This window comes from Danio rerio, chromosome 6 (genome assembly GCF_052040795.2).
Source record: "Danio rerio strain M-AB ecotype USA chromosome 6, GRCz13ab, whole genome shotgun sequence".
NCBI lineage: Eukaryota > Metazoa > Chordata > Actinopteri > Cypriniformes > Danionidae > Danio > Danio rerio.
The window spans coordinates 47,674,496-47,700,306 of NC_141026.1; the positions used below are offsets into that span (position 1 = coordinate 47,674,496).

At 34.1% G+C, this 25,811-nt stretch overlaps 1 protein-coding gene across 10 annotated transcripts in view; it reads left to right on the forward strand.

The window, feature by feature from the left end:
- The window catches only part of cntn4 (contactin 4), a 430,281-nt gene that overhangs the window by 176,077 nt on the left and 228,393 nt on the right, over positions 1 to 25,811 (forward strand). For all 10 annotated transcript variants that reach the window (XR_015492869.1, XR_015492870.1, XM_087256006.1 and 7 more), the window contains 1 exon segment: positions 19,189 to 19,318. Coding sequence is in view for 8 of the 10 variants with exons in the window: in XM_087256006.1 (XP_087112132.1) it covers positions 19,189 to 19,318 (130 nt within the window). In the remaining 2 variants the exon portion in view is untranslated.

A 25,811-nucleotide genomic window follows, 5' to 3' on the forward strand; every position in this document is an offset into this window, starting at 1 on the left:
TGAGTAAAGGGTTAGTTATGATGACAGAATTCTCGTTTTTGGGTGAAATAAATGTTTAAAAAAGTCAGATTAACATTAACATTTATGTCTGTGAATGAATGAATGAATAAATGAACGAACGAACGAACGAACGAACGAACGAATGAACGAATGAACGAACGAACGAACGAACGAACGAACGAATGAACGAACGAACGAACGAACGAACGAACGAACGAACGAACGAACGAACGAACGAACGAACGAACGAATGAATGAATGAATGAATGAATGAAATGCATTTTTATCACTCGCCATGGTGGCAGCTCTCAGACTTTTGCAGTAGCCTAATGCTTTCAGCAGCAAATGGTCCTCGCAAGTTCAAACCAGAAAACCAATCAAAAGCATCAGATCATCACCGTTTTAATAAATGGCTTAAGCAGAAGGCATCATGCAAAGCAAAAACAGGCAAAAAAAAAAAACAAAAAAAAAAAACAATAATTATTATTTAACATATTCCAGATTTTTAAAGAAAATTTTTAGATGTAACCCATTTGTTATCTTTAACATTTTCAGAAGTAACTGTAATTTATTTTTAAAAAAAAATCACAGTAACTGTAACAAATTACTAATAAATTAATTGTATTAAATTACATAACACTGTTACATGTAACTAGTTACTCCCCAACACTTCTGATACTAACAGTTTGGAAGCTGCAGTTGAAAATGTTTGGCCACCCTTAGTTTTAAATTGAATGAATGAATGAATGAATGAATGAATGAATGAATGAATGAATGAATGAATGAATGAATGGTGCAGTTTAGTAAATGTTGCTTCACACTTATTTATAAATAATACTTGAATATTTAAATCCACACCTAGACTAAAGAATGAGAACATTGTCAACAGGAGTTTTTGACTTGTTGCTCAGTTGACTGATTCCTGATTGTGAGCTGTGGGATATGAGGTCGTCTCAAACACAGACTGCATTCAAACTGTGGAGGTAAAACGGCTGTTTGTTGTCATGGTGACAGACACTGCTTTACACTGAATATAAAAGCATCACATTCTGTTTAAAGCAAGTAACCTTAAAGTTGAAGTTCAACATCAGACTTTAGTGAAGAAGTTGGCTGAATTAAAATAAATGTGCACGTTGAAGTATATATAAAAACATGCAGTTTGATGTATTTCATGTTTAAAGCTTTTTCAGAATTAGTCCTGCAATTGTGTTACTTTGGTTTTGTGTTGATTAATGGATTGTTTTTGTCTGATCTGTTGAACCTGCGTGGGAAATCTTGAACAGTTAAGACTAATGGCGCTATCACTTGTAGAATTCATTATTATAATTGATATTATTAATTAATGTAAATGCCATAATAAATGTATTTGCCATCATTTCATGAATGCAATAACCCACACAATACTTTAATTTGAATGAATTATTATAATGTTTATATTTAAAATATTTTTATTTGAATTTTGTAATTATTTTGGTGGGGGTTTTTTTCAGTATGTAGATAAATTTTAGATCTGTTGCCTTGACTTCATAAATATATTAAGTTTCCTTTTTCCATTATTGATTAACAACCTTTATGGTAATTAATATGTGTTTATACAATGACACAGTATACCAAATAAACATTAAATGCCATATTCTGTGGTTGATTTTACTGGACATGATATTGAGAAATGTCTGTTTTCATAAATTAATTGACCTCGGTTCTGAGACTCTTGGTCTTCTTACACTAATAAATCTCTTGCCTTAATAACAGGGACTTTAATCTGATCATTACAAAGAGTAGCGCAGTGTTAAGATTAATTAATACCTTATTAATCAAAGACAAACTAGTCTTAGCAGCTGCCGCTACTGATTTTGCTCATTATCATGCATAGTTTGTTATATATTTTGGCTGTCAGAAGCACTTGAGAAGTGAATTATTTCAGCTGAATTATTGACAGCCCATGATTTAGCCACACAGCGGAACTAATACTCTCAGGAGCAGATTTATGAAAGCCTTCAATACATGTTGGAATTCTCGCTCATGAATTTTCAGGGGCTTGATCAATGATTGGAGCGTGTCAAGAGCCTCAACCAATCGCTGGTCTTCTTGCTCTGCATTGATCCGGCAATGCAGTCTGCATGCTGACAATGTCCGAGTAAATCATGGTCTTTTATGGGTGAACCACAGATCTAGTGGAGTTGAACAGGCTATAAACGACAGTGATATTTTTCTGTGAAACTTTGCAAAGTTTTTATTATTGCACCATAAACACATGATGATATACCAGCTGGAAACTAAGTAATTAAACACATTGAAACAAATTATAAACTAAGTTAAACAATCACACAAAAATGGCAGAAGGTGGTGAAAGTGACTGGTGGGTGAATCGTTTAAAATGTTCACCAAAAGGATTCAACAAAAATTCTCCATTTCAAGAAAGCAAACAAAAACAAAGAAAGAAAACATTTTTTTTTAAACCATAATGCTTAATAAACTGCAGCTATTACAATAGCTTTTAGAAATGTATATTAGTTCACAGCCAGCAGCATTAAAAGGTGTTTGCTCTAGAACAAACATAATATATTATTGAGACTAGGGCTGCATAATTTTTGAAAAAAATATTATTACGAAATTTAATTTTCTGCGATACATGTTGCGATATTGTCTATAATTTCACCAGATTAAATTAATAGCTCTATTTGGAAAGAATTGACATAATTTTACATTTATTATGATGCTTCAATCTGTAGAGTGCGTCTGCATTAAATGTAATAAACAGTCAAAATTATTGATAAAAACAGTACAGCAAAGACATATTGTTAATGAAAAAAACAACAACAGTTTGTTTGTTTGTTTGTTTGTTTGTTTGTTTGTTTGTTTGTTTGTTTGTTTGTTTGTTTGTTTGTTTGTTTGTTTGTTTGTTTGTTTGTTTGTTTGTTTGTTTGTTTGTTTGTTTGTTTGTTTGTTTGTTTGTTAAAACATAATTTCTTGTGCATGAATGATTTAAATGCCTATACAATCACAGGTCTTAAAACCACAAACACGATCCACTATGGTTTCTCATCAACTATAATCTCACCTCAACATTGCAGATCCTGCGATGTGACTATTGCAGATGCCCACATTGAAATATTGTTGTTGAAACAATATACTGTGCAGGCCTAAATGAGACTGTTACATTTATTCAAAATTAATTATATATCACACTTAACCAATATAAAAACATAGACTAAAGTCAGCAGTAGATTCCAGAAGAAGTATCTGAGGTAAGGATGCTCTGGGTGGGGGTACGTGAGCGATGAACTTCCGCTGTCATTCTGGTGCAAAACAAGTCTTCAAATAGACACTAGAGTATAAATAGATCTCATATCTGAAGTCTAAACAACTATATTCTTGACTTAAAAGAGATAAATCCATATACAAAAAAGGTCATACTTTCAATGCCTTTTTGACAGATTTGTTTTTAGGTAACAGAAGCTCTACTCTGCCTACAATTTTCTTTGAGTTTTGATTTTTTGCTTTCATCATACATCACTGTAAACCTCAAAACAAGATAAAAGAGAATGAAACTTATATGTTTCGTCATCTTATTGTTCTCATTTAAACTGCTGTTTGCTCTCTTGGTTTTACAATAGAAGCAATAACCTTTTTTTTGTGGACAACAGCATCTGGCCTACACCACCCTGTGTTCCCATTGCCAGGCCAATAGTAGCAGTGTCCTATTAGCTCAGCCCTGCGGTCTCCTCAAAAAGAGTACAGCTGCAGCTGTGATACAGCGCTGTCCTGATCCTCGTCCACGTCTGCATTTCTGCAGCCTCAGCCTCAGTCTCTCCATCTGCTCTTTGAAGGAGACCAGAAGCCCCAAGTAATCAATTTTTAGTGAGACACTCCAGCGCCTGTGATATTTCAAGTACCTCCTGACTTTGTGAAAAATAATCCAGTGCAGGATGACGTCTTAATACCAGGCCGCTTCGCTTTTCCTGCAAGTGACTGCATTAAAGCTTTCATTAGCTTTCATTTCATTTCATCGCGGCCCATTGATGACAGTATTAGCGGGAGCTGACTTCTTGTTGATGAAAGCCAAGACTGTTTCTGAGTAACAGAAGCCCTTGTTCCGCTCCAGGTGGACTCACCTGCTCCGTCTCTGGGGACGCAATTATTCTTTCTCGTGGCTGCATGAAGGCGCACGCATCCCTCGATGGCTGCGCAGGCAAGCCCTTGCTAATTGGTGATGTCAGCGATTCACCGCTGGCCCTGTTTTCTTTCCTGCCGCTCTCCTTTTCTTTTTTGGCACCTGCTTCGTTTTGTTGCTGCTTGCGCTGGCTCGACATTTTCTTCTGCATATGCATCTATCGATATATGTTTTATTCATGGAAATTGCAAACAGCCCCATTCTTACCCTTTTCCTTTGCCCTGTTTACTGATTTTAAGATGCATTTTGGTTGACAAGTAGACACAAGAGACTAAAAATAAGTGAGGTCTGGGGGTAAACATGCAGCAATATGTTGTTATATGTATCCTTTGCTGTAACAATTTCCATCAGCAAGACTTACCGTATGAAGGATAAATAAGAATGTATGCTCTGTATATAAATTTTTAATGAATGAACAGAAATGCTTGCTTGACTTTTGAAAATGCTTTGCTAACTACTAAACCTAATGAAGTAGCATAACCTTTAGCCTGGCCAGTGTGAGTTTATGGTTGTCCTATATATCTGTGGTACGAGAGTTATTGGTGTGTTTTGGAGAACTATTGGTTGGATACTGTTTTGGACATGTAATATCATGGTGATCTTTACAGTTGTCTAATTGAATGTGATCTCGGCAGCATTAAACTATCCGCTTGCCCCTTTTTTGATTACTGCCTGTCAGTATAGTAGTTTTTCCAAACAGGATGCAGAATTACTTACCCCAACCTTTACCTTTCTAATTTAATAGTGCCGTAATTATTTTATTAATGCTGTCACATTAAGTAATAAAAGCAACTATAACAACACAATGATTATAGGTCTTTCGAGTGTGGTCAAGTAACACACTGTAAAGGTTTTGGTCTTTGGTGCTGGGGTAATTGGAAAAGATCTTTAGCATAGAGCTGGATTTTGACCCAGTTTTATTGATTTTGGGTATATCTAATGGACGCATTTTTTCATCAGATAATAAGAAATTGTATAATAAATTAACCTTTGCCGCCAGAAAGAATATTTGACTTAATTGGATTAGTGATAAATCTCCATCACTTAAAGGTCAGCACAAGATCATTTTTGAGTTAATTCCCTTGGAGCATCTTACCTATGTTTTACACAAAAAAAAATAGAATTTTTTTTTTCAAAGTTTGGACTTCATATTTGGATTATTTGGAGCCTGGTCTTTACCCTATCATGCTAAAAGAAATATTGGAACTGTATTGTTATCTGAAAAATAAGTCATGTTTTTTATGTGTTTCCTGTTTTATTTATAATATGAGCTTTTTCTTATTTTTCTCCTCATTGCTGTTGATAGTTTTCTTTGTGAGTCTTTTGAAGATGCATTGTTATGTCTGTATTATTGTGAAGATTAATAAACATAACTATAAAAAACAAAAAAAACATTCACAAATGAAAGAAATGCTCTAATTAAGGGGTGCAGCACAAAAGATTCGATATTGAATCAATCGAATTTGTAACCTTTTTTTGTCACTATTATTGTAAAAGACAGTATTTAAATATACAGTAGCGCACATTAGACAAAATTAAATATTTTTTTAGGCGTTTGTCTTTTCGTCATCCTTAAGGGTGCTTTCACAATAGCACTTTTGGTCCACACCCGGGTTTGTTTGACATCAGAGTATGGTACGTTTGACTATAAATAAGTTTTTTTGGAACTCGTGTGCGCACCCACAAACCATACCCGAGTTCACATGAAAGAGGTGGTCTGGGGGCACTCTGGTACGGTTCTCTTCTGATATGAATGCTATCATACCAAATAACAGAAGAGAAGCGCCAACTGTACAACAAACTTTAGTTTTCAGTGTTGATTTGTGTGTGTATGTCTGTGTGTCACCTGGCGACAAGCAGGACTAACCCGGTGCAAGCAGTGAAAATGTCTGCTTGTTTAAAAAACAAAAGCAAACGCAAACAAAAGCAAACGATTCCGTAAAAGCAGAATGATCATTATATGTGGCTCCATTTTGGCGCCAAAGAGCATAGAATCACCAAGAGGCGACACTCTAGTGCGATTTGGGAAACAGCCACTAGATGCCACTAGTGTCATGCGGCGGCCATTTTGGAATGAAAACTCCAATAGAACAACAGGGTATTATAAGTCTTTAAAATAAACTATTAAAAGTGCTGATGATTGTTATAGTAAGTGTTGCACTGTCATCTTTCAGGTTGAATCTTAGCTTTATTGCGCTTTTTAAATAAATAAATAAAAACAAAGCAGCTGATTGCCAGCGTTACAGCAATAAGATCTAATGGACAGCCGATAGCGTTCACTCCAGAATGGCAGAATCGCAGGGCTGTTGCTGGGCACTGTTGTTGTATTAAACGTTCAATAGAGTGTCACTTCTTGGTCTTTCTAAGCTCTTTGTTTGCGCTTTGCTTTCGCGGCTATCACTGAGCAACAGCTGTACAAAAAATAGCAGCTTATTGATGCACCAAGTGTGAAAGCATTCTGAAGGGATATTTAGAGATTTTATGAAGCATGTCATTAATTCTTCTGGTATTTATTTATAGTCACAGAATGTATTGTTGTATTTGTTTTAAAGGACTCCTATTTTCCCTTTTTACAAGGTGTAAGGTAAGTCTTTGGTGTCACCACAATACGGGCGCTATTATACACCCGGCATAATGTGGCACAAGGCGAGATGCAATTGTTGTTTGCTAGTTTCAGCTCGGCGCAAGACTTATTTTGACGTTTTGCACCACGCTGTTTAATAGCAAATGCATTTGCTCTCATATGTGAGCCCATAGGCATTCTGGTCTAAAAAGGGAGATGTGTTAAGGTGCATTGCTGGCGCGTTGCTATTTTGAGGAACTAAAATACTAAAAATACTAAAATACAATAGACTAGCTTAGAGGAGGTCTAAAGTTCAGCGCAGAGGGCATAAGTTGTGCGCCTCTCTTAAACATTGCTTAATACAAACATGATATACAGCAATACGCAAATATCTTTACAAATAAAAAAGAATTAAAAGGATTAAAATATAATAAAAAATATTATTTTCTAGCCTACATAAATATAAAAACCACCGCTCTTATGCCTTCTTCATCTTAGGGGGCTTTTTTAGTTTATTCATGACAATTTGCTTCTGTATTATGTTATTATTATTAGCAGTATTATTTATTATATGCATATTTATATTTGTTTTATTAAAAACAAGCTTAGATTTGTCCACCTGTCAGGTTTTAAACCATATGGGGCACAGCATGTGTATTTGGAAATAGCTCAGTTTTTTGAGCACACTTCATTATTATTGTTTATTTATTCGTTTGCTGGAAATTAGAACTGAATTTAAAAATAGTTTTAAACAACTTTTTGAGCTTAACAAACAAAATTAATTATGTACTGTATAGGCTAATGGATGTCTGTGCATATAGCATGTTTCCCTATTCACAAGAGTGAAAGTAAGAGTAAACAATGAGAGGGGCTTGTCTCTCATTCTCGTGCTATATGCTCTGTTCAACTGTTTTCTCGCTAGTGAAGGATTCAGTTTTTCCACTTACAAAGTACGCCATGTAAATAGCAAATGCGCCATGGCGCGACACTACTGACTCTTAAAGGGAATAGGAGATAAGAGTCTGATTGGTTTATTCTCAAAACACACCTATAACTCATTAAGAGAATAAGCTCGACCCTGTAACACCATGCGCCACGGCGTAAAGCGGATATTTCCGTCCTTAAAATAGCAAAAGTGGATCCGGTTCGTCAAAATAGAGCCCATTGTCTGTAAAGTTCCAGCTTAAAAGAACCATTAGATTATTTATTATCAATTTCAGAATATGCCTATTTAGGACTCAGAACAAACAGTCTTTTTGGATTTATGGAGCTGTGCATCAATGAATTTGCTCTTCAGTGTTTAGACTTTCAGCAGTGAAAATGAAGTCACACTAAAGTGAAACTGAAATTCATGTCTGAAAACTGAACTAACAGTTTCAATTTAATAGAACTTCTTTGTTAAGCTGATTTGACAAAATCTACATTGCAAAAGTGATATAGAAACAAAAATTTTCATTCAATTGAACAAACTGTATAGCCTTTTTGTAGCCTGTGCCTTTAAATGCAAATGAGCTGATTCTCACCGCCCACCTTTTCCACATACGTGTCTGCTTCTTTATTGTTACGTCAAATAAACACCAGTCAGTGACAAAGACAGACACGAATGAAACAAAAATCCACGCATTAGTCAGAAATACCAAGTAAGTGGCTCAGTGGTTATCACTGTCGCCTCACAGCAAGAAGGTGGCTGGTTTGAGTATCGGCTGGGCCAGTTGGCATTTCTGTGTGAAATTTACATGTTCTCCCTGTGTTTGCGTTGGTTTCCTCTGGGTGCTCCGGTTTTCCCCACAGTCCAGAGACATGCAGTATAAGTGAATTGGGTAAACAAAATTGACCATACTGTGCGTTAATGCAAGAGAGTAGGGTGTTTCCCAGTACTGGATTGTGACTGGAAGGACATCTGCTACATAAAACATATGCTGAAATAATTGGTGGTTCATTCCACTGTGGAATAACCCTGATACACTGTCACAACCCCTGATAAATAAGAGACTAAGCTGAAGGAAAATGAATGAATGAATGAATGAATAACAGGTGTACACAGAGACTTTCTCATATTACTCTTAACATGTGTGTCAGAGCAGGCCTTGATGTTTTTGGTGATTGGAGGTGGCTGAGTGTAAGTTTGATGCCTGTCGTGTTTCATTTGTCTTTTCTGACACTGTGGGGATCTTTTAATGAGTGTGTGTCGTTAATTGACTGACTGGGATGTGTGGTTGAAGAACAGGAGGTGCAGTCTTGCAGTTTTGAACCGACTCTTCATCCCAAAGGATCCACGCACCTGTTCTTGAATAATTGTGCTGTTGCCGCTGTTTAATTCCACTTTAAAGGTCTTCTCTTTAATTAAAATGTTAACATAGTTTACTCTATCCTGTGTTAAAGGGATAGTTTACCCCAAAAAAGTAAATTCTGTCATAATTTGCTTTTTAAATTTTCTGCTTGGGCCTGCACGGTGGCACAGTGGGTAGCACAATCACCTCACAGCAAGTAGGTCGCTGGTTCGAGCCTCGACTGGGTTAGTTGGTGTTCCTGTATGGAGTTTGCATGTTCTTCTTGTGCTCGCTTGGGTTTTCTCCGGCCTCCCCCACTCCAAAGACATGTGGTACAGGTGAATTGGGTAAGGTAAAAAATTGTCCGTTGTGTATGAGTGTGACTGATTGTGTATGGATGTTTCCCAGTGATGGGTTGCAGCTGGAAGGGCACCCGCTGCGTAAAAACATATGCTGGATAAGTTGGCGGGTTATTCCGCTGTGGTGACCCCAGAGTAATAAAGGGGATAAGTCGAAAAGAAAATGAATGAATGAATAACCTTTCAGTTTAAGTTTCATTTTATTTGTTTATTTGACACGTTAGAGTTACATTATTTTACAGAGAGCATTTTTATCTTATCTTATCTTATATTATTTTTATCAATCAATAACTCAGAACACACTCTGAATAGCCAGAAAATAAAAAAGTCACAATGTGTTGTAGAATAAAACTATGCATTAACACAGTGGTAGGAAACCTATGGCCCGCGAGCCACATGTGGCTCTTTGATAAAAAATATGTGGCTCTCCAGCTGTTTCCCTTCAATAATATTTTGCAGTTTAAAAAATTTTAATTGTCACTAGAAAATCCAAAAGTTTTCTATTGAAAATACAAATATAATTTACATGTTTAGTGTCATTTTAAAGCAAAATAAATAAGAACTCTATAAACAATAAAATGACGTTTCAATCTTAAGGGTAAGGGCAAGCAACTTGTGTTTCTATGGTAACATCGTGCACATAAATTCAAACAACATTTATGAGTGATGATGGTGAAAAGAAATAAAAATCTATAAATTGTCTTTTATTCATTCATGGACTTTTTTGTTTATTTTTTGAGTTGTGCAAGGACATGAATTGAGGTTTTGTTTAAACCCGTGTTAATTATAGTAGTAAAAAAAAACACACATATATATATATATATATATATATATATATATATATATATATATATATATATATATATATATAAAATAGAAAATATAATTTTCTATATATGTAAAAAAAGAATTTTCATTTGTGGGCAAACTATTTGTCTTAACGTGCATTTGGAATGATTTATAATTTAAATGTGAACAAAATAACTTTTTACAGCTTAAAATTTACAAGCGCCTGAAAAAATTTTTTTTGAATCTAGTGTCTATCATTAGGTAACTAAAATAGTAATTTAAAAATATGCTTTAAAGATTGTTGTAAACTAGTAGAAATTGACATTCATAGGAGGGAAAAAAATTAAAAGCTACGACATTCTACAAAATATCTTCTTTTCTGTTTACCTGAAAAAAGAAACTCAGCTATGTTTAACCACTTTTTTGGGTGTAAACAATGAGTAAATTGTCATTTTTGTCTGACCTATCCATTTAACCTCAGGCAGTAAGTTTTCTGAAGTCGTGTCTTGGGCTGTTGTTATTCACTGCTGTACGTTGTCATAGAGCAAGACATGATGCAAGGCTTGTGAAATGTGTCTCATGCCTTGTGTCATATGTCCTCTGGATATATTCCGTTTGTGTTTGTACAGGTGATTGGCCCCTCTGCATCCAACATCAACAGTAACATAAGACAAGATAATACTCTAGTGTCAAACACGCTGAATATTTTTAGTGCTCTCCCTCTGGAATTGTGCACGCACTGCTTCAACAAATCACTTTGGAACATCAAAGTAATATGTGCAGTTCAAAAAAAAAAAAAAATACACTGGAGTGGATAAAAAAAACATTGCACTGGTTAAATGTTTGCTTTTGTCCTTATTATCCAGTAAATATAACTATATACGTGTAAATAAATGCTCATTAAATTAGGATATGTATATTTATTATTTGAATTCTAATAATAATAATAATAATAATAATAATAATAATAATAATTATTATTATTATTATTATTATTATTATTATTATTATTATTAGTAGTAGTAGTAGTAGTAGTAGTAGTAGTAGTATTTCTTGTTGTTGTTGTTGTTGTTGTTGTTATTTGTATTATTGAATGTATTTATTTATTAATTTATTTATTATAAATATTGTTTTTTGAGGGCCAATTCAGTAAAATACAACAGTACTTTTGAATGCATTCTCTGTCAAGTAAAGGTCTTGTACAACAGAATTGAGGATCCAAGCACAGTTTTATAAAGTAGTCGGTCAGGCAGTGGTCAACCACAGGAGAAAATGGGTAGTCCAAAATATCCAAAATGGTCAAAATACGTGGTAAAGTATCAAAACGGTAAAACAAAGCAACGATCGAAACAAGATTGGACAAACAAGGGAAAACGTTTTGTAATGTTACACGGGGCAAAATAAGCCTCAGTCATGTGTGTGGAAAAGAGAGGTGTCATCATCGTCCAGGTGATGAATCAATGATGAGCTTCAGCTGTGTGTCTGTATGTGTTTGTCATCAGGGGGAATCAGGAACTGGTGTGTATGAGGTGCAGGATTGGAGTTGTAGTTTGGTTCAGTAGCGGAATTGTAGTTCTCCAGCAATCTGCAACTGCTCTGTCGCTGATCGCTGTCGTGATCATAACATTAATGTATGTAAAATAATGTCCGTATGTATATATGCAATGTACAAATGTATTTTTTTTCACCTTGTTTTCAAAAAAAAAAAAAAAGTTCACTGAAATAAATCACTTATTGATGTATTATATTAAAAATATATTCCAATAGTAATCACAATATTATTGTTTTATTTACTGTTTGTCATTTAATAAAAGAATAACATAAGAGAACAATAGTGTATGTATATATATATATAAATATATATATATATATATATATATATATATATATATATATATATATATATATATATATATATATATATAGTATTTTTTTTATTATTTAATTTGAATAACTTCCTGAAATTTCACCTTTTAGCCTGACACTAATGTAAAACTGCCAATTGCTATCAGCACAACAACTGCACTCATTAGAAATCACCAGTCGATCTTAATTCCTGAACTTCATTTCCTAAAACCTGCTCATTATTGACCAAACAGGTTTTGTATTTTACTAAGCCGTGTTTGTGAAGCAGTGTTTATCGCCAGGTACAGAAGCAGAGCTGTGACACTGAAATAAGGGCCTGTCATTGTCATGTCACTGGAGGAATTAGTGCAGATAGTTAGAGCCACGATGAAGTATCTGTCTGTGTGACGGGGAGCAAAACAAGCCCAATTAAAGCAGTCGGGACCTGGAGAGCAGGCGTTCAGGTGGCAGAGATCCACACACACACACACACACACACAATCTCACTCTTTTTATCCTTTATTCTTATGCGCTCTGGTTGAAAATCTGCCTTGTATGTGTGTAGACAGCTGTTCATACTTGCTAACAAATACACTCAGTCCAACAATGGGAAAATCAAGATTGTAAAATAAGACACTTGGTACTGAATTTGCTGGTTGCCTGTGATGTAAGAATACACTTATTCTGGAAAGATGCAGCAGTTTTTGTGTACTAGTTTGTGAATACTGAGGGACATTTTCAATTTTGGAATGAAACCAAGAGTAATGTCTTGCTGATGTGTGATTACATTTTGTAGCGATTATTTATATATATATATATATATATATATATATATATATATATATATATATATATATATATATATATATATATATATATATATATATATATATGTGTGTGTGTGTGTGTGTGTGTGTGTGTGTGTGTGTGTGTGTGTGTGTGTGTGTGTGTATGTTTATATGTGTTTTATAGTTTCTGAGACTAGAGGGTGAGCTGAGTTAACTTAATCAATATGTTGACGATTATACGATCGATATATTGGCGATTAATGAATGAAGGAAGGAAGGAAGGAAGGAAGGAAGGAAGAAAGGAAGGAAGGAAGAAAGGAATAAATGAACGAACGATTGTACTTATGAATGAACAAGCGCATACACGCATGAGCGAACGAACGAATGAAAGAACGTATATATGTATGAATTAACGAATGAACGAACGAACAAGCTTGTTTTATTCCTTTTTTGATACAAACAAAATGAATAGCTTCAAACTGATTTTTATAAAAAAAAAAACATAATAATAAATGTTGAACAAGGCAACACGGTGACACAGTGGTTAGCACTGTTGCATCACAGAAAGAAGTTCTCTAGTTCCTGTATGCTCCCTGTGTGCATGTGTGATTCCTTAGGCTGCTCCAGTTTCCCCCACAAGTCCAAAGACATGTGCTATAGGTGAATTGGGTAAACTAAATTGGCCTTAGAATATGAGAGAGAGAGTGTGTGTGTGTGTGTGTGTGTGTGTGTGTGTGTGTGTGTGTGTGTGTGTGTGTGTGTGTGTGCGTGCGTGCGTGCGTGCGTGCGTGCGTGCGTGCGTGCGTGCGTGCGTGCGTGTGTGTGTGTGTGTGTGAATTGTCGTGGGTGTTTTCCAGTACTGGGTTGCGGTTGGAAAGACACACACTACATAAACATATGCTGGAATAGTTGGCGGTTCATTCTGCTGTGGCGACCACTGATAAATAAGGGACTCAGCCAAAGGAAAATTAATAAATTAATAAATACATTTAATTTTTATTTATTTATTTATTTATTTATTTACTCATTTATTTATTTATTTATTTATTTATTTATGTATGTATGTATGTATGTATGTATGTATGTATGTATGTATGTATGTATGTATGTATGTATGTATGTATGTATGTATGTATGTATGTATGTATGTATGTATGTATGCATGTATTTATTTATTTATTTATTTATTTATTTATTTTTTTTTTTTTTTATTTTTTTTTTTGGGTTTTTTTAACAGGAAAAGATTAAAAGATAAACGGATTAAAAAATTTTATCAGGTTTCTGTTCTGCAGAACATAGAAACATACAGACACACTTAACATTGTTGAACACTTATATAATTTGACCAATATAATTGTCCAGTGAAAGCAGACCAGGCCCCTATTTGTCAGCTATTATCTAGTATAGACCATTACCAAATGGTAACTATTTAGAAATATGTTTGGTAAAATATTGTAACTAACATTTTTATTTAGTTTATTTCTAAATTTAATTGTTTGTTTTTTGTTTTGTTTTGTTTTGTTTTGTTTTGTTTTGTTTTGTTTTGTTTTGTTTTGTTTTGTTTTGTTTTGTTTTGTTTTGTTTTGTTTTGTTTTGTTTTTTCATCTTTTCACATGCTACAGGCCAATACCACTTTTTTATATACACCATCCTTCAAAAAGTTTGGGGTCAGTAGGATTTTAAATGTTTTAAAATAAGCTTCTTCTGCTCAACAAAGCTGCATTTATTTTATCAAAAGTACAGTACAAATTGTGAATGTTATTGTACTATAAAATAACAATTTAAAAGTAGTTTAGTATTTAATTTAATAATTTATTCCAGCAATTTTAAAGAAGATTGTTCTGCTTAGTTACTCGTCTTCAGAGTCACACAATAGTTCAGAAATCAATCTAATATAATTATTATTATTATTAATTGAATATAATAAAAGCAATAATGACTAGAGTAATAATTTAATTTGAAACTATATACAATAAGAAAGCAGTTAGTTAAAATGTATATAAATATTTAACAATTATTATTTTTTTTTTTTTACATTTAATAAATACTGCTTTGATGAAAAGACTAATTTTCTTAAAAAAATAAACATGAGGAAAAACCTGACCCCAAACTTTTGACCAGTGGAGTGGAGTATGTTTGTATGTCAATTTTGAATGTTTCACAAAAAAAGAAAAAAACATTCCCCTTTCATTTTTTTCATATGCAAAAAAGAAAAGTCAAATCTATATATATATATTTTTTTTTTTATAGTAGCACATTTTGAATATTATCAAAGGTACAAAACACACTTTAGATGCCTTGTGGCAAAAAAAAAAAAAAAAAAAAAAAAACCTTACGCAACCCAGCCAGCTAAGAAGAAATGTTTTTTCTTTCATTTTTTGAAAAGAAAAGACCTCAGGAAGAATAAAATCCAACATTTTATTCCTTAAAGAGGCTTAAAGTTTATCTCTCATTTTGTTTCCTGCAAGCAATACAAGCTCTCAACCCAGAAAGCATTTCGCAGTCAATAGAACTGAATGGATTTCTCAGTAAATGTTAGTGGAAAAACAAATATGATTTCTTCAGCTTTACCCCCACTGTGTTGATTGTTTAAATGATGCTTTAAATATATATTTTAAGCTATTTTTAAATGTATCCGTTGCTCCACTGACACCCCCTGCAGCTAAAAAGCTTTTTTTTTTTTGGAGCAACTTTTTGGTGAATTTGCTGCTGCTTGTTAGAAGATGAGAACAGATTTGCTGACTAAGTTAGTTAGTCTTAATTCTTCTTCCTCTGTTTTTATCTTTACTTCTGCTAAATTTACCATCAGCTGCAGAGATACAACAAAGTACTGTGAAGTACTGTACATCGTAGTTTTCTTTGAGCAGAACTTAGCAACATCGAAACCAACAACACGTAACATGCTATAAGTATAATTAGCTGAGAATGTAGCTGCTTGCAGAGATATGGAGAATGACAGTTTTGCCTCTAGATGTATTTTTATTACATGTATTTTTTTATTCTGTATAGACACTTCAGGTTACTAAAAAGCAAATGCAGTAGAGCAGTATTACATTTTAAAGTAAATTCAATCTGAATTCAGATATATTGCCTTGTTTTGTATTTGCTCTGCCAGTATATCAGACAATAATTATTATTATTTATTATTATTATTATTATTATTATTATTATTATTATTATTATTATTGTTGTTGTTGTTGTTGTTGTTGTTGTTGTTGTTGTTGATTATTGTTTATTATTATTATTATTATTATTATTATTATTATTATTATTATTATTATTATTATTATTGGTGTTTAAATCAGTTTTATATTTTTATATTTATATTATTTAATATTTATATTTTCAAGTATTTTTGATATTTTATAATTGTCCAAGTTAATTTCGTCTTGTCCTGTATTTCATTGTATTTTTAATGCCCTTTAAAATTGTTTTGTTGATAAGTTGTGGTGCGTTGTACATTGTATTAAAATGAAAAACTGAAAAATAAAACCATCGAAAATTAAATCAAGTTGATAAAGTTCCATCATCATAATTTTCATCATATTAATTCATTCAATATTATGTTGGAGGCTTCAGTCTTATCTTATTTTTTATTTATTTATTTATTTATTTATTTATTTATTTATTTGTTTGTTTGTTTGTTTGTTTGTTTGTTTGTTTGTTTTTTATTTGCTAATTTTTTTATTTGATTTAATTTAATTTAATTTAATTTAATTTAATTTAATTTAATTTAATTTAATTTAATTTAATTTAGTTTAATTTAATTTAATTTAATTTAATTTAATTTAATTTTATTTTATTTTATTTTATTTTGTTTTGTTTTATTTTATTTTATTATTTAGCCAATACATGGTTGTAAAATGCATGCTTGGTTTCTTAATAATTTAAGAAAGCAACATTTGTCAATATTTGTCATGAATATTTGACACGTTTTCGTTTTTGCATCTTAACACATACAGAGTGACAGATTTTGTGACAACATTGATTGCAGAAGCATCAACATCTTAATGAATACCTCTCAAATACATTTAACAGATTGACCCAAAAATAACTTTTCATTTTTTTGCACTTGGCCCGTTTGCTCCCATCTCTCAAACAGTGCAGATCCCGTAGGTTGCGTGCGCGGTCTCAGCGTGTCACCTCGAATCACAACTCGAGAGGCGCTTACCACACGTCTAATTGCCTGAGCGTTTCTCGTTACAACTGCACTGGCGTGGTGAAGGCTAAAAACAGACCGCAGGGCCGACGGAAAGCGATGCACGCGTGTCCTCAAACCGTTGTTCTGTATCAATCAACGGCGATTCCATTACAGTTGCTGTGGTGTTAGTTGAATTAATTGATATGTTTTGTCTGCCTGTGGTTTGAGTCTCTAATGCCTTACCAGTGCAGGCCTGCTCAGCGCCACCAGATAATAGCTTGTTTTGCAAGCAGGTTGGATGTCTGTAAGTGGAGCGTGCTGATCTCTCTCTCTCTCTCTCTCTCTCTCTCTCTCTCTCTCTCTCTCTCTCTCTCTCTCTCTCTCAATTCCATTCAGTTCAATTCATTTACATAGAGCTTTATTGGTTTGACTTGTCAAGTATTTCCAAAGAATTGCAAATTACATAAACAATTAATAAAATCATAAAGTGATTATATGAGTATATTTCTTCTTTTTTTTATATTTCCCAAGTTATGTTTTACAATGCAATGAATTTTTCACAGTATTTCCTATGGTGTTTTTTTTTTTCTTCTTCTGGAGAAAGTCTAATTTGGTTTATTTCAGCTAGAATAAAAGCTGTTTTAAATGTTTTTAAAGCCATATTAAGGTCAATATTATTAACCCAATTTAGAAATCCTTTTTTTTTTTTTGGATTGGCTTCTGAACAAACTATTATTTTTAGAAAAAGTGTTGAATATGTATTTCTCTCCATTAAGGAGAAATTGGTGGAAAAAATATAAAGTCTTATAGCCTAATTCTGACTTCAACTGTATATACTCTCACTGGCCACTTTATTAGTAACACCTTACTAGTACCGAGTTGGACCAACTTTTGCCTTCAGAACTGCCTTAATCCTTTGTGGCATAGATCCAACAAGGTACTGGAAATATTTCTGAGAATTTTAGGTCTATATTGACATGATAGCATCACACAGTTGCTGCAGATTTGTCAGCTGCACATCCTCAATGCTAATCTCCCATTCCACCACATCCCAAAGGTGCTCTATTGGATTGAGATATGGTGACTGTGGAGGCTATTTGAGTACAGTGATCTCATTGTCATGTTCAAGAAACCAGTCTGAGATGATTCGCGCGTTATGACATGGCGCAATATGCTGCTGAAAGTAGCCATCAAAACATTGGTACACTGTGCATGTCTATAAATGGATAGACATGATCAGCAACAATACTCAAGTAGGCTGTGGCATTGACACAATGTTCACTCGATACTAATGGAACCAAAATGTGCTAAGTAAAGTGCAAATCCCCCACACCATTACACCACCACCACCAGCCTGAATTGTTGACACAAGGCAGGATGGATCCATGCTTTTTGTTGTTGACCCACAGCAGGAATCAGACCAGGCAACGTTTTTCCAATCTTCTATTGTCAAATGTTTGTGAGTATGTGCGAATTGTAGCCTCAGTTTCCTGTATAGCTGACAGGAGTGGAACCTGGTGTGGTCTTCTGCTGCTGTAGCCCATCTGCCTCAAGGTTGGACGTGTTGTCTGTTCAGAGATGCTCTTTTGCATGCCTCAGTTGAAATGAGTGGTTATTTTGAGTTATTGTTGGCTTACTGTCAGCTGGAACCAGTCTGGCCATTCTCCACTGACCTCTGGCATCAACAAGGCTTTTGCGACCACAGAACTGCGCTCACTAGATATTTTCTCTTTTTCTGACCATTGTCTGCAAACTTTAGAGATGGTTGTTGCATGAAAATCCTAGTAGATCAGCAGTTTCTGAAATACTCAGACCAGCCTGTCTGGCATCAACAACCATGCCACAGTCAAAGTCTCTTAAATCACCTTTCATCCCCAGTCTGATGCTCAGTTTAAACTAAGCAGATGGGCTTGAGCATGTCTACATGCCTAAATGCATTGAGTTGCTGCAATGTTATTGGCTGATTCGAAATTTGCGTTAACAAGCAGTTAGAAGTGTACCTAATAAAGTGGCCAGTGAGTGTATACGTATATACATCCAGACACTCTCCATAAAATGCAATTAGAATTTTGATAAATATATAAACAAATGATAAAAAATACTAATAAATAAATAAATATGATATAATATGTTTTTTTAATCATTGAAAGAGGAGAAAATATTACAAATAAACAAAGCAAAATAAAATAAAATACACAACTGTACATTAGCTAAGATGGTTTGTAATGTTTCTCTCTTTCTCTCTCTCTCTGTGTATAGGCAATGCGTCGCAAAACCTGGTGTTCTCCAAGCAGCCGGGCAGCATTGTATTTCCAGTGGACTCTATGGAGAAGAGCAGGGAGGTGGTTTTCAGCTGTGAGGCGCAAGGTGACCCTCCTCCGTTTTACAGGTGAGCTCACTGCCAACGGCACAGAAACACTGATGTTTGGTCATCTGCATCACTGCTTCTGCAAATTGTACCTCAGTCCCTTTTTTTACGGTTCTAAAACTGCACGGGCTCTTTTGTGCCAATGCACATTGGCATCGGCTGATGTACAGCGTGTCCTGAACAGGTGCGCTATTATTGGCGATAAGAAATTTTATTTTTATTTATTTTTTTGGCTTAATAGCAGTTATATATACTGTATATAGAACTGCAATAAGTAGCTCCGCCCACAGTGAAATCTGCTTTATTTATACAGCCCAAATATAACAACTTTTTGTTGACCAATGTGCTTTCCAACAATAAATAAAAAGGAAACAGGACGCCCTCTTCTTACCAAACACACTATGATAGAAATTATAATAACACTGTATGTTACTGTGTGTTGCGGAATTTGCAACATAAAACATTTTACGGAATAATTGGCAGTTCATTTCGCTGTCTTGACCCCTGGTATATCATAGACCAAGGCCCTGTTTACACTAATATGTTTTAGTTTAAGTTAAGCCACAGTTATGTCTTCCATCTACACTACCCCACAGTTTTCGAGCCCCAAAAATGGAGTGTTTCAAAAACACTGAAATGACTGTTTTCATTTTAAAACGCTGCTGCTCTGTGTTAGTGTGGATGGGGGAAAACGGAGACATCTGAAAACGGAGGCTGGACTGCAGATATTTACATCTGATTGGGGCTTTTTCTCAATATTAAGTACACAAAGTTTAGTCTTGCATCCTTTCCTTCAGACTTTGCAAGTTTGCTAGGGAAAACAAACTCTCGAGGACACGTCGGGTAAATCTTCAAAGGAAACAGTGTACTCTATAACATCATTCACATCACCCTGGCTAAGTTGTTTCACTATCTTAACAATATAATGAAAACAAGATCAAAGGAGCGGCCTATTTTCATTTTGATATTACCAGACACCAAAAGGCATTGTTTAGCTCAATATTTACCTGACTGTCATCATCACTGTATGCATATTTGATTAAAAAATGGAGCCTATAAAATTACTGCTTCTTTAATGCCCATAATAATAGTATAACATACTATAACTATTGGAAATAAAGGCAAACAATCAGTCAAATGTGCAGAATCAGTGTACATGGTTACATAAATTATATTATGAACTTATCTTTGCACTCAACCAAAACATGTTACTTGGGAACAAGTAATAGATTCAAAAGACCAAAGAGTCTTCAGAAAGAAAATAAATGAATTAAATATCACGTTTAACAACTATAGTGAGATTAGATCCAGCAGTAAATCCTTGATGAACTGTTCGTCGTGAGCTGCTCTCGCCTGGGGAGTTTTGCTTAAAGCACCCCACTGACTGCCTGGAGCTCAGACCTCCGCATACAGTGTAATGCATGCTAAATTGTGGAAAGAGATCTTTTTTAGAAACGCTAGGTGAAACACCAGTTTTGACATGGATTGTTTTTGTTCTAAAATGCAGTTTTAAAACTAAAACATATGGGGTCTAAGCTGAAGGATAGTAAATGAGTGGAGTGTGTGTGTGTGTGTGTGTGTGTGTGTGTGTGTGTGTGTGTGTGTGTGTGTGTGTGTGTGTGTGCGTGTGCGTGTGCGTGTGCGTGTGTGCGCATGTGTGCACATGTACATACTATTTGTGCATATAAAGAAAAATGATTCAAAGATTAAAAATGTATGTAATAGAGATTATTTGCAGTATAATTGAATTCTTTCACTTAAGATTTAGTATTTTTAGTTTGAGTGCTCACATTAAGCAAGTTGAATCTACTTGACATACTTTTAAGCCATTTTAAAGCAAATGCATAATTACTGAGCACTTCTGTTCAAAGGAATGTGATGGATAAGATTTTTTATGCATTTAAAGGAAGTCTCTTATGCCCACCAAGGCTGCATTTTTTTCTTTTTAAATCTTTTTAAAGTGCTGGTTTTTGTGCTCAAGAGACAAGCCTATATGTTCTGATTTATGTATTCTGCAAACCATAGAATAATTTCCAGGTTTCATATTTATATTATGTATGCATATATATATATATATATATATATATATATATATATATATATATATATATATATATATATATATATATATATATATATATATATATATATATATATATATATATATATATTATTCAGTATCTATTAGATAGATCAAAAGTATGCTTCATCAAACTTTAACCTCATGTGTAGATGCACTGATTATATATATATATATATATATATATATATATATATATATATATATATATATATATATATATATATATATATATATATATATATATATATATATATATATATATATATATATATATATATAAAATCAGTGCATCTACACATGAGGTTAAAGTTTGATGAAGCATACTTTTGATCTATCTAATAGATACTGAATAAAAGTATTGTTCATGTAAAAAAAATACCTAAAGGGTAGTGCATATCTATATTTATATGTAATGTGTAGGGATGGATTTTATTCATACTTAAATGTACCCAGGAATAAAATAATAAAAACATTGGAGTCTAAAGAAGAAGACCTGTGAAAAACATTCCCAGGATGTACCCAGACTGGCCCTTAGTGCAAAAGCTCTCAAGCTCAACACTATTTACAATCTGGACTTCCATCTATAGTCTTAGATTTATCTTTGAGTGATTGATGCTCTGCATTTATGTCTGAATTAGCTGTTATTGTTTGATCATGTAATTGGCATGAACACTTTCATCTGGAAAATAAAATGTTAAGTTTTGATGCATTCTGAATTCTACTGAAATCTTTTATACCCAGTAAATTATGTTGAGGCTTTTGCTACCTCTCTGCAGGCACAGGATGTCAACATGACTTCATATTGACGTTGTACCCCTACGTACCCCAATGTTGTGGGGACGTTGGATTTTGTTTGGAAATGAAAATCAGGCCGACGTCAATATCCAATGTCTAAATGACTAAAAATTAACCTAAAATCAACTATATATCAAAGTTTATTCATGTTGCACCTTGATGTTGTGTGGACGTCACCACTATGACATCTATCAAACGTTGGATTTTCCAACACAACCTAAACTTAACCAAAAATCAACGTAATTTGAGGTCGGTATTGTCTTTAGACGCTGGCTAGACATTGAATTTTGGTCACCTGACCTAAATCCAGGGCTTAATTTGTGGATCCGGCACCTCTGAAATCTGATCCATCACCTGATCTGACCTTCTCAACTGCCCTCCTCCCCCGTCCGATGTTCACTTTCACTTTCTTCCACAACTCCCTAACCCTCTTCACTTTCGTCTACGACAACTCCCCTCTCTTCACTTTCGTCCTTTTTTCCGCGACACCCCTCCACTATCCAACCCCCCCGCACTCCACTTTCGTGTGGACACCTCTCCATCCTCAGGTAACATGCTGGATCTGTTGCCCCGATCTGTTCTGGGACCTCTCTATTCACAAATTAAGCACTGCTTGATGTTGTGTGCCTGCTGGGCTTTATCTGTGTACATAATAACTAAACAAATCACACAGAACTGTTTGGAGCAGTTGTCACTTAAGCTCGGAGACTTATTCGATTTCTGGTTATCGCTCATTTAGCAAGTTGTAAGGAAATTACTAAATGAACTACATTTTTAGCTTAAGGAAGCAACCAGACTAATTGTGGATGTCAACTTTAAAACGTGAAGATAATGTCCATGAGAAAGACGCAAACCCCGGGGTGTAAAAACTCTGTGCAGCAGTGTGTCCCTAATGAACGTATAAAATAGAATATGGGATCTGATTTAAATAAAAAAAAAAACTTTAAATTGATTCATGAATGACAAAAGTGACCCCTTTCTAATTAAAAATGCAGTCTAAATTTGACTATTACTTAACAATGGAGTCCGATTGAATTCAGAGCTGAAAACAGATATAAATAAATTTTAATAAATAACAAAATTCTTTTCAGAAGCGCTAGAAAAGGCTTACACACATTAAACCTTCGACCATTCATCGGATTCCATCGTTGGACAGGTAGAATGGCATCTTGCAAATGCAAAATTAAATACTGGGAGAATTTTTTAGCTATATATTAACCCGCCCTGTTTTCATTCTCCATCACTTGCTGCGATTTATCAATAGTTAAGTATGTTCTTAAGTATGTTAATGGAGCTGGTGGCTCGATGCTTTCAAATGAACGTCTTTTTCCTCACGCTGTTCAGATGTGCTGCAGAAAAGACGGATCCGTGTGCAGCTCCAGAATTGATCAAGCTTAATGGAAAAGCTAATCAGTAGCTTCCTCTTTCCTGTCAGGAAGCTTGAATCATAGAGCCTTTTGATGAATGTCCTTCTCTCAGCAGCTCTAGTGTCCATCACTTTCCAAATGCATTAGGTTCAACCTCCTGAACTACTGCAATCCTGCCCTATTGCCCCTTCTTTTACCTCAACATCTTTTTAAACCTGGATAACTTTATATATATTTTGCGGAATACAAATAGATGCATTTTAAGAAACATACTGGGAGTTTTTTTTATTCGTATTTAATCAAATGAAGCATTAAACATGATCATAAAGCTGTTTTTTTATGCTATATCTGGAGTCTTCTCAGTTTTGTCAGTGAGTTAGTGGCTCACAATATCAGCTTGAATGGTTTGCTCATGAATTGAGCTGATTAGCTTAATGATTGCAGAGGTTCTTCAGTTAATTGCTCATAGGAGGGAACATGTTTTAGTGAATAATGGCTTAAAGGGGCTATTTGTATGAATTGCAATGTATTAATCACTTTTATTTTCAGTGTGCGAGGAGCTTGTAGAAAAGCATTCCTAACTCTGTCTATGAAAGCTTGTAGACTGTAATGTGGAAGACTCAGGACATTCTTTCTTTCTTTTTTTCTGGTGGAATCAAAAGGTTGTGACGTTTACATGTGCTCCGGAGAGCCTTTCTTCAGTTCTTTGGGACATGAAACGCGTGCTTATATGATGAAAAGGACTTATTTAAACTACAGGGTGGGTGAAAAGTAACTGATTATAAAGTCCTTTTTTCTAATGCTGCCTTTAGTGGCCAATGCCTGTTCTAATTCAGGAAATGTGAAATCCTAGATACTGTCAGCACTTCATAGATACAGTGCACCAAGTTTTATATCTCTCAAATAGCTAGTTTTCATATTTCCTGTTTAATTTTACATGGCAGGATTAATATTACAGTCTACAATCTCAAACATACTTCATAATCAAACTAATATACTTTAACTATCAGGTTTGAAAACATTTTCTATTTAAGTTTCCAGTCATTCAGAACTCAAATAAAATCTTTTTTTAAACAGATCACCAAAACAATATCTCAGAATTAAATATTAATAGTTTGTTAATTAAATAACCAATCACTGTATTGGCTTCTGATTTCAAGCATTGTTTGCAGATGCAAAACTCTCTATAATAAGAAAGAACTTGATCTCATTCCAAACCTGTCTGATAACAGTATGTTAATATGCATCATCAACTCATGACTGTGATCAGATATTTTCTTTACTGTGTTTTTTTTTTCATTACTGCTGTTATATTGTTGTTAATTATTTTTAATGGAAAGAGTAAAGTGTATATTTACATATTCATCCAAACAGTGAACAGCATCAGGATATACTATATGTCATTGCAAAGCTCTTTCAATTTTTATTCATCTATTTTACTTGCATAAACAAAGAATAAAGTATAATCAAAGTATAAAATTATACTTCACTGTGAGTTTATCAAAGCATAATATAATGTACAATACACACACCAGTACAAAAAAATGAATTAGTTTCACTTAATAGCCACCATTTCCCAGAGATGGGTTGCGGCTGGAAGGGCATCCTTCCATAAAAACCTGCTGGATAAGTTGGCGGTTCATTCCGCTGTGGCGACCCCGGATTAATAAAGGGACTAAGCCGACAAGAAAATTAATGAATGAATAATAGCCACCAGTGTCACTGAAACCTACATGTGTTTTATTTCATATTTGGGTAACTTTAAAGGGGCAGTATGTTAGTTTATGGTTAGTGGTTGAACTAGATATTGCATTCTTAGATCAAAACAAACACAAGAACAGCCGGCCAGATTGAGGACCAACAGAAGTGAATCTAACGATCAAGCTTAAAGGCTGATTTAAATTGCGTTCTATATAAAAGCAATGGCACCCAATAGAAGGAATATTTCCCATACTAAAAGGAGTTTTTATTCTAACCAACTCCTCGAATTAATATGTTAGAAACAAATGCTAACACTGTGAGATTGAATGCCATTTTACATGACATTTATTACCATACTACTGAAAGCAGCAGCAGCTCGTTCACCTCAGATCTTGAAAATAAAATAAACAGTTTGAAATTGAACTTTAGACTAAAAGCCAACACATATTAGTGATTCAGCATCTACATTTAATAATGTTAAAGAGGTTTAGTATGTATTAATTAGATTATAAACCTTACAACTTTTGTTGGAGTGCAGTGAGTGCACTATTTTGTGCTTCTGAATGGC